Source organism: Diabrotica virgifera, chromosome 4, assembly GCF_917563875.1.
Source record: "Diabrotica virgifera virgifera chromosome 4, PGI_DIABVI_V3a".
Taxonomy (NCBI): Eukaryota; Metazoa; Arthropoda; class Insecta; order Coleoptera; family Chrysomelidae; genus Diabrotica; species Diabrotica virgifera.
The window spans coordinates 233,216,989-233,231,431 of record NC_065446.1 but is presented as its reverse complement, the minus strand read 5'-3'; the positions used below and the strand labels follow the sequence as shown (position 1 = coordinate 233,231,431).

Below are 14,443 nucleotides of genomic sequence, written 5' to 3'. Positions count from 1 at the left end.
CCCCCCCATAAACGAATTCTGCGCACGGGCCTGAGTTTTCTTATTTTTTATTTGTTTAGTATTTTTTTAATTAACTATGGAGTGTGGACAATTATTAAGTTCTATTAATGAGTTTAACAACATTCTAAAACAGTATGAACAATATAAGAGACAAAAATTCGTGATTAAGGGTAGCAGAAGTATTAAGATAAAATATACAGGACAATTGATTAGTGTGATAAAGCTCAGCAGATCCGCTACAGTGATATACAGTAGATAGCAATTAAAATTAGTAACAAAAATTGTAGCAAACTTTGAGCTTCGTATTATAAAATTAGTTAGAATGTTCCAGGGCGTTCGATAACATATAGTGGCAGACCAAACTTATGTTTTTTAAATGGAACACCCTATATTTTATTTTATGTTCGAAATCTTCTTAACTTCTCCATCACAAAAATATAAAGGTTTATTATGTTATACAGGGTATTCACAAAGTTATAACCAATTATCTATGAAAATCGTAACAAGTTCAACTCCCTGTATAGATAAAAATGAACACAACAGCATTGGTTTATAAACTGGTATAATTAACTTATGTATAAAAATTATTTTAACAGTGATTTGTACATGTCATGTCAACTAAATATTTATTTTGCCTACCTGAATACATACTTTTATCAAAGAATACATATCTCTCACTTATTGGAGATATGTATTCTTTGCTTTTATAATGCTCTTATATACACATTGATTTATTACAATAATTAAGTTTGAACATCTGACTGCTTCCCTTCACCTAATAACAAATATTTTTCTATCAAACAAACACTAAACATATCAAAATAGCGTCACTGCCCACGCTAAATAATGACGTCACTTGCTTGATGAAGTTTAATTCGCGTGTACCTAACTTTTTTATTTGCGTACACTTTTTTTTGAAAAATGGCTTTGGCAGAGCCAATTAGCCAGACTTGTTTGTGATTTATTGCAGATTCATAGTCATAAATTTCTTATAAACATAAGTACATTCTACAATATTATTTTTATAGATACATTGGTACATTGTGTAGCTTTTTTTTATTTTGTTTTTTTTTAATTATTTTACTGTTTTTTTAATATATATTTTAATTTGTGAGCAACACTTTTTTTACTTCTTTTTTTTTCTATTCTTTTTTATTTTTGTTTCTATTTTTTTTCTTTTTTTATTTATTATTTTTTTATTATTTTATTATGTGTTTTTTTATATATTATTTTTTTTCAAAACACATTAACAAATTATGCCTATTATATTACGTTTACAACTTGTTTACAAACATAATTTAACATGTTTATAAATGAGATGAAGAATTTCCATATCATTTGGAAATATTAAAGTATTAAGGTTTATTATATATAATATGACATATGACATGTGTTAGATCTCCGATTTTGCCACAAGTACAATTGGGAGTATCTGACAAGCCGATTCTATGCATGTATGGCGTAAGAGCATGATTGGCTCTCAGCCGATTAATGGTATTTATAAAATGTCTGTTATATTCTGTGTAAAACCATCTGTTTGAGAATATCCTAGAGTTACAATGAGCAAAATTTGAGCCAGTATTACATTCTCTGTAATGCAATTGCCAATTATTTTTAAGTTTTTGTCTGCTAAAAGTATCAATATCTGAAGCTGGAATTAAATTTTTGTTTATTTTTTCTCCGATCATATAAGCTGATTTAGCAAAATTGTTAACTATTTCATTGCCTTTTATTCCCGAATGACCCTTAATCCAAGCAATTGTTACATTTACTCCTAATTGTATAATTTCAAACAGAGTTTTAAGTATATTCAATTCAATGCATGTGGTTTATGTGTTTGACTGTTTAAATGTTACTTAATCTGTCAGCCACGCTTTTACTGTCAGTAAATATAACATAATTGCTAGTTAGATTCAGTAGTACATACTGAACAGCAAACATTACTGCTATCATTTCTGCTGTGTATATTGAGCATTCAATAGGTAGGCTATATTGATGATGGTAATTTTTATTTTCGTGGAATACTGCACAGCCCGTTCCATTTGCGTCTTTTGACCCATCGGTAAATATGTATTGAAAATTTGACCATCATCTTTCTCATATTTGTACATATATTCGCACACGTTAGCGTGTACCTAGACACAGCGGTTTCAAATCTCTCCCACTCACAAACCATACATACTTCCTGCGAAATTTCATCAAAAATCCCGCAAAATTTATAATTTGAAATTCCCACGTAACTAAAATTTGTCAATTTAGTTCCCATTCCAATCAAGAGATGGCGTTAATTCGATCCAAAAGATTAACATGGTCGTGAAACGTCTATAAAGACAGTTTTACATTATGCTATTTTCATGCTAGGCAAGAGCCATGCAAGACAGATCACGCTACTGCGCATGCCCACGCGCTATTTCCATGCAATTCCTGTGCTAGACGAAAAATTAAAACATGTTCTATTTTTAATGCTATTTTGATGCAAGTCCTGTCAAAATTCATGTTGCCAATATGACAAAATTTATAGTTTAGAAAAAAACCCAACCTTATTGTGTAAGTTGAAATGGTATTTATTGGATGTAATAATTTGTGGTTTATATTTGAATATATTTAATTATGGACTGAAGTTTTTAAGTGAAATATCTAAAATTAATATTTTGATATATTTCTTCTATTGGCAACAATGAAAGTGGTATCTAAAATTGCACAGAAATAGCTCCGATGTAAAAAGGTCAGGGTAGGCAAGAGATATGCCATGCAAGACGGACTTGCATAGCATGAGACTTGCATAGCCTTGATGTAAAGCTGCTTTAAGTATGTATGGTTTGTGCTCCCACTTTTTGGCACGATGCGCATGATGAAAACAGCTGTTTCCTGTTTAGCCAAAATATTTTGCACGTCGTGAACTGTCAATGTCAATGTATCAAACAAAGAGTGAACGTGAATAGTGCTCCATGAAGATTTTTCTGGTAAAATGTCGTGGTATCAAAACATTTTACCAGAAGGTATAAAGAAAAACGTTTGTGCGTATTTGTTACAAAGATACCTTGGACAATTCTTTGAAGAGAAATTAACGAGAGATCAACTTAATGTTGACTTCTACAATGGCACTGGCACTGTGGAAAAAATCAGCCTTGATGTTCAGGTAGGAAATGCAAAGACGCAATATTATTTTTCTAATGTCTATTTTTGAATCCTTTACCATCGCTCTTTTAAAATCGTGGATGGGTTATGTCTTATTGTGATTCTTTATCGCTATGTTTACATTTATAAATAATCAGAAAGATAAATATTTAAAGCATCATTTTTGAGCAGCGTGAACGGATGAGGAAATGTTTACTATTGTTTATTCAACATTAACACGTGTTTGATGGCTTACTACTAAACATGTTGATTACAAAAAATATAATACCTATAGCATAGCAATGCTAAAGTTCATTGAATACATTTCAATTATCATTATATTGCTTTGTGCCAATTTCCCATATATTTTTATAGTTTAACCTTTTATTTAGATTTTAAATTTGTTAGACAATGGAACATAACAATGACTTTTTAAGCAATGACAATATTTTGGTACTTTTCAGTTAGTAACTAAGGGGCTTATAATAAAAGGGATCCAAGTGCAAATTTACTAGTTTTGAAATATTTTAGGTTAAAGTACTTTGAATAATTAACACATTTGCTGCCACTCAGTGGCGTAACTAACGCCAATGCAACTAATGCAGTGCATTGGGGCGCAGGCCTTAGGGGGGCGTACAAAACTGATATTCTGGAAAAATTTTAGCAAAAAAATATGTTGAAGCAAAACTCCCTGTACCTTCCCGAAAATAAAAAATGTAAAAAAATATTCGTAGTATTTTATTCCGTTAGCGCCATAAAAGACGGGCGACTGTGGCGGGGCACTCTGTGGATCCACAAAAATAGTTTCCGATGATTGACCGTGGGTTCTTATGTGGCTTGGACGTTGCATCACAGACGAGCAACTGTGGCCGGCCACAAATACCCCTAGTAGATGGTATAGAAAATAACTTATATTTCAATAATACCTTTGAAATTTCATGTTTCAGGGTCTCTATTAGTCCCAATTACTGCAGAAGTGGAGCTATGTTTTTATTTTCACGGTGCAAGTAGATGGCGCACAAATCGTTTAATTTTGGAAATTTTTTTATGAAAATTATTTTACATGTACCTACTTTTTTTTATAATAAATGCTCATGCAAATTTTCAAAACAATTGGTACAGTTCTTTTTATTTTAGAAATTAACAAAAAAGTATGTGAATTTCGTACTTTTACACTTGGATAGCCCCTTAATTTTACTTTCAATTAATTTTTTGAATAATAATGTTTTTTAATAATTAACTTTAAAATTATTACTGTTATATTTCTTGGAATAATTGTTCTCTGATTGGATATTGCTTGTACAATGTCGTGTGTACTGAAATAGTATCCCCTGAAAGTACAGAGAAATATCGTTAGTTTCGTAGGAGGTTATGTGAGGGGGGAATAAGTCTGGGAATAGGGGCGCACGAGGAATACTTGCATTGGGGCGCAGGTCAGACTAGTTACGCCACTGGTCTTCAAAAGCTGTCTTGTGCTACATGAGTTAGGGCCTACTGATGCCTTTTGGCATTCATAACGTGTGGAATTAAATTGACCATTCCAGGTCACGTGACTTTCGACACCGTTGCTGGAGGGCAAAAATTGTGTTTTTGGTGTTATTTTTGCTATTTTCTCGTTTTATTATAAAAAATCTGTGGTTTTAACTAGAAAAATTTCAAACATTGGATATAGGACACCCTCGTAGGGGATGCAAAAACCCGGTATAATCAGAAAATCAGTTTTCTTGGCCCATATCGTCGTTCTGTTTACAGTGTATTGTGATTATAGTGATTTAAAACATTTCGGTCTTTAAATGCGGCTGGTATTATAAAAAAAACTTACTTGATCTCTTTTACCTTTACTGGAACACTTTCAAACTGAACAAAACGCTGGTATTTTAATAATATTCTTAAATTAACAATGGTTTTCTACACTTAACCTAGTTTCTTTACAATATTTTGCCCACCAGTCGTTGTCAAATGACTTCACCCTGGAATGGTCTATAGGCTTCTTTTTGTATTGGCTCCATACGAAAGGGACTAAATTATAAGTGGCAGCAAATGTGTTAAAATTCCTTTAACATTAACTATGGTTGTATAATAGTGTCAGCTATCTAAGAGACTCATGAATATTGAGTTCAGTGGAGTGCCATTGTTCCAGGTGTGAAATTACGTAAACAAAGGATTCTTTCATAAAGCAGTTCGATCCCTTAATGAAATTTCACACTTGAACAATAGCACCCTGCTGAGCTGAAAATTGATGAATTTCTTAGATAGCTGCTATGGCTATACGCCTCCCCCTAGCCTTTCGGGTGCTTTAAACTATATATTGTCATCCAATGTATACAAAATGTAATGTGCAACATCTTCACGTCTGGTCCCCCCTTGAAAATTTTTATATGGGCGTCCATGACTATACATCCTATTGTTTTATTATTACAGAATCAGAAACCATGCACATTAAGAGCAAGGACACACCGGGCGGCGCGCGTCGAATCGACGTCGAGGCAGCGCAAAACACATGGCACGGTATAACAGCGGCAGCTATGCTATGATTTAAAGTATTTGTATTTCGTTGTTGCCAAATTTAGTCGCGTGTTGGCTGCTGTACGATACGATGTCTGAAAGTTATGACGATTTGTCTTTTGTAATAAATACAAGTTTATTTTATCTTAGATTAAAGAAAAAAAGAAACGCAGATATTGGATACATCCCATCATAAAGGAACGAAATTATAAGGGATTTTTACACATTATATTAAGGAAATTAATATAATAAAGGCCCAGAGATGTTTTTTAATTTTACAAGAATGTCTAAAAATAGCTATTTGTATAACAAGGGAGGAAAGTGCTACTGTTCCTCCCGAGAACGAAGTTTACTGCCCGACGCGTAGCGGAGGGCAGTAATCATTCAAGGGAGGAAAAGGCACTTTACTCCCAAGTTATACATATGGTTTTTCCACCTTCCTCAAATTAATAACAAGTTATTTTTCATTTTTACTTAATTTATTTATGTAATTAACCAACAAAATTTATTAAAACTAAAACTAACAAGTAGGTACAACATATCTGTCAACTGTCAAATATAAGTCAAATTAATAATGTAAACATTGTTAAATCAAAATAACAATTTACTGTTATTTACCATTCTGCCAAATACAGGGTGTTTTATAATTAAACGTTAAAATATATAGATACTTACGTAATAGAAAATAGATATTGTACAGGGCGACAATAAGTTATATTTTATGAATGAAATACCATGACGTCACTTTTACTTTTCCTCCCTAGGGAGGAACAGTACAACTTTGCTCCCTGCAATCAGGTCCGGAAAAGTATACTTTCGGTAGAGGTAGGTGGGAAAAATCTTTTCAGGAGTTATTAGTGAGTATTAAAGAGCCGTGTTCAAGAAATAACACCATTATAAGGGAAAGCATATCACCTAAGACAAACTATTTATAACGCTAAGAGGCTGTCCATTCTATGGTATGCCACTGAGCAAATACAGGTGTTAAATTAATGCCCCTCTATTATAACCCATCTATTGGGAAATAGTGATGTTTTACAAATTAATATTAACAAAAAAATTATTCAAATTAAAGTCAAAGTATGCATCGAGAAAGACGAAAACCAGAATATACAAAATCTCAATAAGAGCAACAGTCACCTACGGATGTGAGACATGGGTGTTAAATAAAACAGAAGAAAAAATGATATAGAGTTGAGAACGGAACGTACTAAGAGCTATTTTCAGGGGACAGAATACAGATACAGAAGACGGCTGGCATAGAAGCGCCAATCAAGAATTAAGGATGCTTTACAAGGAACCAAGTGTAACAAGATACACAAAGTCATAAAGAATCAGGTGGGCAGGTCATGTCGAGGGGATGGATAAGGAAAGAATGCCAAAGATGGTACTTCAAAGAAGACCCGTTGGGGCTAGGAGACGAGGTAGACCAAGAAAAAGGGCAAGAAAGTTTCAGGAAGGTATAGTATCGATGGAAATTACACACTGGAAAGAGGAGGTGAAAAATAAGATATAGTGGAGAACCATAGTTCAGCAATTTTTACATAGACATCAAATAAAATTATATATAAATTATTAGCGTAAACTGTATTATCTAAAATTGTAAATACAAGGCCTATGTAGAGCATAATAAATAAAATAATAAATAAGGCCTGTTTTTTTATTATTCTGTTTGAATATTCATCAATACCCATATCCCAAATAGCTGGTCTCATCTGAATTTCATTAATTAATTTTTCTACATTTGTATTTTCCATCACAAAAACACGATCTGACAACACTCACTACAGAATTCGCTAGAAAACAGCTCAAACGTGTGTGTCATACCACGATAGACGCATTTATGATATGCCGTCGAAATCATAAAACCGATTGGCGGTGGATGGGTCCCAGGATATGTCGATAGAAAGTCGCTGCATAGAAAATGTTAAGAGCGTCTGGTGTGTGTCACAGCATCAAAATACAGTAAGGGATGCGTCGCTATCGACATCTCAGCGGGGTTCTGTCGACGTACGCCGCCCCGTCTGTGTTACCTCTAACGCAAATAACCAATTCAGCTGTATTTTGAAAAACAGTTGAACCCTTCTTATTCTAACCAGTCAAGTAATTAGTATCCAGACTAAAATCCTTAGGTATCCTATTATATTTTTTACAGAAATTTGTTTTGTATTTTTTTTCTCTTTTCAAGAAAACAAGTGAATTTAAAGAAATGAGTGTTATAGCTTTATTGGCTAGATTCTAGATTATTTGTTTATATGAAATGCTGCAAAAGAAAACATGAAAAGAAAAAAGTATCTTAACACCACAAAAAATTTGAATTCATGTAATCGAATAAACTATCTTTCAGTAAAGTCGTCCCAGGAATGCAACTCATAAATATTGGCAATATCATTTGAAAGTCTTCTACTTTAAAATGTATAATATATGTCTGAATTGCCGATATAAATGAGTCAGATTAAATAAATTATTAGAAGAATTTTTTTACTAAGCAACGACATTTTTGTTTAATTCATTAATATTTTTTGTATTTTGACGACATCTGATTTGGGCGTCGAAACGTTAATGAAATCATTTTTTTAGTAAAATTGTGGCTTATTTCCCATAAAAACTAGTTAATTGCAAAAATGTCACAAAAAAATAGCTTCAGAACAACATTAAATACTTAATGCCTCGCTGGTTCCTAGTTCGTTTCTGAACCCAAACTGGCTATCATCTATTCCTTCTCTTCCGGTTTTTTATTTATACGACCATGTATTATTTTCAAGAATGATTTGAGAATGTGACTTATTACTTAATGATATTGTTCTGTATTCGCTGTAATCTTTAGCGTTTGTGTTTTTAGGGATAGCACAAAAGGTGGAGAGTAGCTATTATTTTGGTATGTTTCATGTTTTGTACATTGTGTTAAACAAGTCTACGATAATGTCTAAGGTTTCATAATTTATGCATTTTAAGCTTTCTACTGGGATTTGGTCTTGACCTACTGCTTTACCGTTTTTGCTGTTTTTTAATGCCGATTTCCTCATTTAATACCTTTAAAACCATATCATCTTCTACTTCTACTTCCATCTGCTCTGTTCTATTACCTTTGAACAATTCATTTGTGTATTCTGTCAATCTCTTTAATTTTTTGTTAGTACTCAACACAAGTTTCCCATTTGCATCTTTTAGTATTTCGAATCTCTTTTTCTGTTGTTCTGAGGTAATTCTTTAATTTTTCTATGTGTGTTAAAACTATCATGTCTTTTCTGGTATTCTTCCATTTCTGCCCATTGTTCTTTTAACCATTGTTCTTTTGCCTGGTTAATTTTGGATTTTATTATTATAATATTATTTAGTTTAGGATAAATTATTTATTTTCATGCAATTAATTACCATACATTTAAGATCTAGTCTCATCTAGTTGACATTGTTCATTTTAAAACTTTGGGTTTTTTAGCCAATAGTTTTCGATCATATTTTGGTTATTTCCTCTGTCTCTTTCTGCTTCTGCCTTGTTTCTTCTTGCCAAAACATTCCTATTCTTTTTCTCATGATCATCTTTCAGTGCGTCACAGTTTTTCGATTTCTCTCTAACGCATTAAATTGTATGTGACAGAAAAAAAGGCACGTCTGGGAATACTTCGGTAATTATTCTAGTTCGGTGATTATTCTAGTTGTCGATAGATGGCGCCATAATCAAAAAAGAATTATTTATTAAATAAAATAATAATATTATCAATATAATCTGTACAATTTATAAGACTATACAAATGAAAGAAAATACCATTTTATAAATGCAATAGACACAATTGATTTGGTTTTATTCCAAATTGAAAATAAAATTTGACAACTGTCAGATTTAACTAAAATGTCACGTTAGAATAAATGTCATAAATATGTATTATCACGGACTTACCTTTTTTTCTATAATTTGTGACGCACTGAAAAATGTTCATGAAAAGGAGAATAGACTCTTCACCAGACAAAACAATGTACAGTGAATATCTACGCTGAAATGCACGGCACTCAAGAAGAAGAATATTGAAGATCATACTACTGATATGTTTTCCTAATTTAACCTGCTGATTTTTAGTTTATTTATTTATTTTATTTATCAACGGGCAATCACCCAATTAAAATACAGTATAAACATTAATCACAGGAGATCTTTAACCTTATCTACAGTAAATTTAAAAATTTTAATCATACAAACTAGGAACATTAAATAACAAACATTAACAAAAAATATACAGAATACAATGACATTAAGTTATCACACACAGTTTTTAAGCTGAGCTTTAAATTCTTTTGGAAAACTATAACAATCTAAACTTTCCGAATATTGGTTAGCAAACTAGGTGTTCTAGACATGAAGGAGTTGTGTCCATAGTTTGTGCAATGGGGTCTAACGTAAAAGGGTTGATTTAGCATTGTTTGTCTACTGGAAACATGGAGGCTAATTTTCTCCAATAGTTGAGGACCAAAATTATTGGAGTGTAGTATGCTATAAGACAGTGTGAGATCCTTATGCATGCGTAGGATTTGTAGAGAGGTTATATTGAGAGACTTTTCCATATTAGAATAGTTAATTTCATCAACCTTCTGGTTTTGTTTAAATGCAACAAATCTTAAGAACTTGTGCTGAACTCTCTCAATAGCTTGAACATGGGTGTTATAGTGTGGAGACCAAACACATGAACAGTAATCTAGGTGAGGTCTCACAAGTGAACAATACAATATTTTTATGGATGGGATATTTAAAAAGTATTTAGCACAACGTTTGATAAACCCTAAAAGTTGAAGGGATTTTGAGACAATAGATGAGATATGGGGGATGTAGGCTAAGCTGGAATCGAGCACAACACCTAGGTCTTTTATCTGAGATACATAGTCTAGAGGACAATCCTTAATAGTATAGATATGATTTGTAGGAGTTCTATTTCGACCAAAAACCATTAAGTGACACTTTTTAACATTAAGTTCCATTCCGTTGCTATCACACCAATTAGTGGAGTCACTAAAGGTAGATATGAGCTATTACCTCCGATTTCGTTCAACCTCCATCGATTTGCATGAAAATTGTTGAGTAATTAGAGGATACCTCAAGAAACAAAGGTGACATGGTGCCAACTTGCGCTTTTACCCTGGGGGTGGGTGCCACCCCTTCTCGGGGTGAAAATTATTTTATTAAAAATAACCCCATAATTAGATCTTCTTCAAATTTCAAAGGCTTCCAATTTCTTGAGAAGAGTATCTGTTAAAGTCCAACCTTCGACACCGTACAAAAGAGTAGAGAACACATAACATCTCACCAATCTAATTTTAAGATTCAAAGTAATGTTGTTTCCACATAAAAGTTTCTTTATCTTAAAGAATGCAGCTCTGGCCTTCTCTATACGTATTCTAATTTCTTTGCTCATGTCCCAGTTCTCATTTAGATTACAACCAAGGTAGGTGATACTGTTAGTTCTTTCTAATTGTTCACCATAAGCTGTTACTACTTCCGGTTGTATTGGCGTCTTACTGACAACCATCACCTTGGTCTTTGCGGTGTTTAGCTTGAGTCCATATTCATCACACGTTGTGGTAATCCTATTAATCAGATGTTGAAGTTCTTCATAATTGCTCGCAATTAACACCGTGTCATCCGCATATCTCAAATTATTAATATTGACGCCATTCATTTTGATACCACATTGAGCATTATCCACTGCTTTATTGAAAACAAACTCAGAATAGATGTTAAATATTAGTGGGGACAAAATGCAGCCCTGCCTTACTCCTCTTCGTATTTGAAGTTCTTCAGACGTGTCCCAGCCAATCCTGATGTTTGCACGTTGATGCCAGTAAAGATTTTTGATAATGCGTAGGTCTTTATCATCAATACCCACTTTCTGAAGAATAGCAATCATTTCCGTATGTTTTACCCGATCAAAGGCCTTCTCAAAGTCAATGAAACACATATAAACCGGATGTCCGACATCTCTGCATCTCTGTACCATAACCTGAATACTAAACAGTGCTTCTCTGGTCCCAAGGTTATTGCGGAATCCAAACTGTGTATCACCAAGCTGTTCTTCTATTTTTTGGTACATCCTAGAGTGCAAAATTCGTAGAAATATCTTTAAAACATGACTCATCAAGCTAATGGTTCGGTAGTCACTACATCTTTTCGCGTTTGCTTTTTTAGGTATCGTCACAAAAGTCGACAGCAGCCAATCCGTTGGTATATAGCCAGTTTGATAAACTTTATTAAAAAGATGAAGGAGAGATCTTTTACCTGAATTTTCGGAATAATTAGATAGGGGGACAAATTGTAAGCACAATTTGTTATATAAAGTTATTAAAATAAATCAAAACTTTTTGAATTATTAAAGATCAAACATTTTAATCTTTCGTAAGAAAAATGCATGTTTTTACCGATTTTTGATAGAAAACTCAAAAACTATAAGTGTTTACATAAAAGTTATTATTACCAAAATTAAAGCTACTAAAAAACTAAATAAACTTCTTACTAAAAAAACCTCTTAGACTCTTAGTATGAACTAAAAGTGAGTTATAGGTAATTGAATGCATATTTTTTTCGGCGAGTACCCAAATCTAAGTATTCAAGCTTAAATTACGGGAAAATGATGCATTTTATAACATAAACTTATTAAACATTTGTGAAAGTACTTAGAAATATCTATCAAATGAGATCCCAAACAAATTAATAGCATTAAAATTTATGCTCCAAAAAATTTTCAAACTAAAATTTTTTCCAAAAAATGTTATCTTTTTTTTTAAAACTCCGTTAATTTTTACGATATCAGGTTCAACTAAAAAAGGTTTGTAAGGTAATTCCCAAGGCTATTAAAACGCGTTGAATTTAATCTTTTAAACCCCTTATTTTTTTAAAAATCAAAGATTAAATGGCCACGGTTACGTGGATCTCGCAGCAAAATCTAAGCTTTAAACGTTTCTATCTCGGTTATTTTTCACCCTACAGAAATGGAAAAAAAGGTAAAGTATTTTATATAAAAAAAATAAAATTTAGTTACTTACCATTTTTTACGTATATTGAGTATTTTTATAGTTATTATTAAAAGAAAATGAAAATGACGAAAATTTTAAAAATTATGATATTTTTTTAAATTACATCTTTTTTTCAAAAATATGCATTCTAAACCGGTGAAAATTGTTAAAAGCATTTCTTATGCTAATACAAAAAATTTTTTATAAAGATTACTATAAAGTTTAATTTTTGTGGAAATGGCGTATGTTTTATTTTTCAGTTTTTCCTAAAAAATTCGAAAGGGTTCTCTTAGTTTCATCATAACTTGCTTAATTTTGATGCTATTAACTTATTCTGGAGCTCATTTGTTAGGTATTCTGAAGTACTTTGATAAATGTTTAGCAGGTATATTTTATAAAATGCATCGTTTTCCCGTTATTTAAGCTTGAATACTTAGATTTGAGTACTCGTCGAAAAAAATATACATTCAATTAACCATAACTCACTTTGAATTAACATTAGTTTAGTACTTTGAGTGAACAGTGTATTTAATTTTTTATTGTCTTCAATGTTGGCAATACAGTGGAACCTCGATTATCCGTCTCTCCATTAACCGTCACCTCTGTTAACCGTCAGGGTTCGTACATAAGTTGTATTGACTACAGAAGTAAAAAATGAGTCATAAATTCATTTTGTTTGAGCATTGCGATAAGTCGATAGGCCAAGTGAAATTCGCTGAAATCATTCTGAAATGTACAGTTTTGCTATCACCATATTTTAAGAATGAATTAACTGTTTTGTTTTCGTGGCCTAAAGAGGACATAAAAGAATGGTTAATTTGTGATGAGGACGCAAAAAGCTATCCATTGTTGACAGATGATGAAATCGTTGAAATGGCAACAGAGGCGGAGGAAGCAGATTCAGAAGCTGACACAGACTACAGCTGACAAATTGATTAGATGTACGAGTACGAACACAAATCTCTCTTATATTGTCAAACAAAACATACAAATAAAATTTGAGAGCTGTACTATGAATTTTGAATTTTTTTAATGTTCTGTTAACCGTCTTTTCGATTATCCGTCATACCCTTGGTCCGGTGCCCTGACGGATAATCGAGGTTCCACTGTAATAACTTTTTTGTAACACCTAATAGTTTTTGAGTTATACGTGAAAAACAGCTTTAAAACATGCATTTTTTTTACGAAAAAATAAACTCTTTGATCTTTAATAACTCAAAAAGTATTGATTTATGTTAATAGCTTAATATAACAAATTTTGCTTAGAATTTGATCCTCTATCGATTTATGGTATTATTTTTAATAAAATAATTTTCACCCCAGAAAAGGGGTGGCATCCACCCCCAGGGTAAAAGCGCAAGTTGACATCATGTCACCTTTGTTCCTTGAGGTATCCGCTAATTACTCACCAATTTTCATGAAAATCGATGAAGATTGAACGAAATCGTAGGTGAAAACCTTCAGTGACTGCACTAAATAGCTCAACCGATCCAAGTCAGATTGTAATTTTTGATAGTCACCATCATTCTTGATTTTCAAATATAATTCTAAATCGTCAGCAAACATTAGGAAAAACGCAAAGTGGAAACAGGAGGCAATATCATTAACATAGATATTGCATAGAAGGGGTCCCAGATGTGACCCTTGTGGCACTCCCGAAGGTACCTTAATTTTAAACGATTGAAAACCCTGAACACGTACTATTTGTATTCTTTCAGATAGGTAGGATAACAACTATTCTAAAAGTTCACCCTGGACACCCAGCTTATTCTTACCCAACTTATTGATTAAAATCTTGTGATTTACCTGGTCAAACGCCTTTGTA

At 32.4% G+C, this 14,443-nt stretch overlaps 1 protein-coding gene across 1 annotated transcript in view; it reads left to right on the top strand.

Annotated features, from left to right (window-relative positions):
- Positions 1-2,900: 2,900 nt before the first annotated feature.
- The window catches only part of LOC114327532 (autophagy-related protein 2 homolog A), a 165,628-nt gene continuing 154,085 nt past the window's right edge, over positions 2,901-14,443 (top strand). The window contains exon 1 of the mRNA XM_050648778.1: positions 2,901-3,139. Within this exon, the coding sequence (XP_050504735.1) occupies positions 2,969-3,139 (171 nt within the window). The 5' untranslated portion in view covers positions 2,901-2,968. The remainder of the gene's footprint in view (positions 3,140-14,443) is intronic.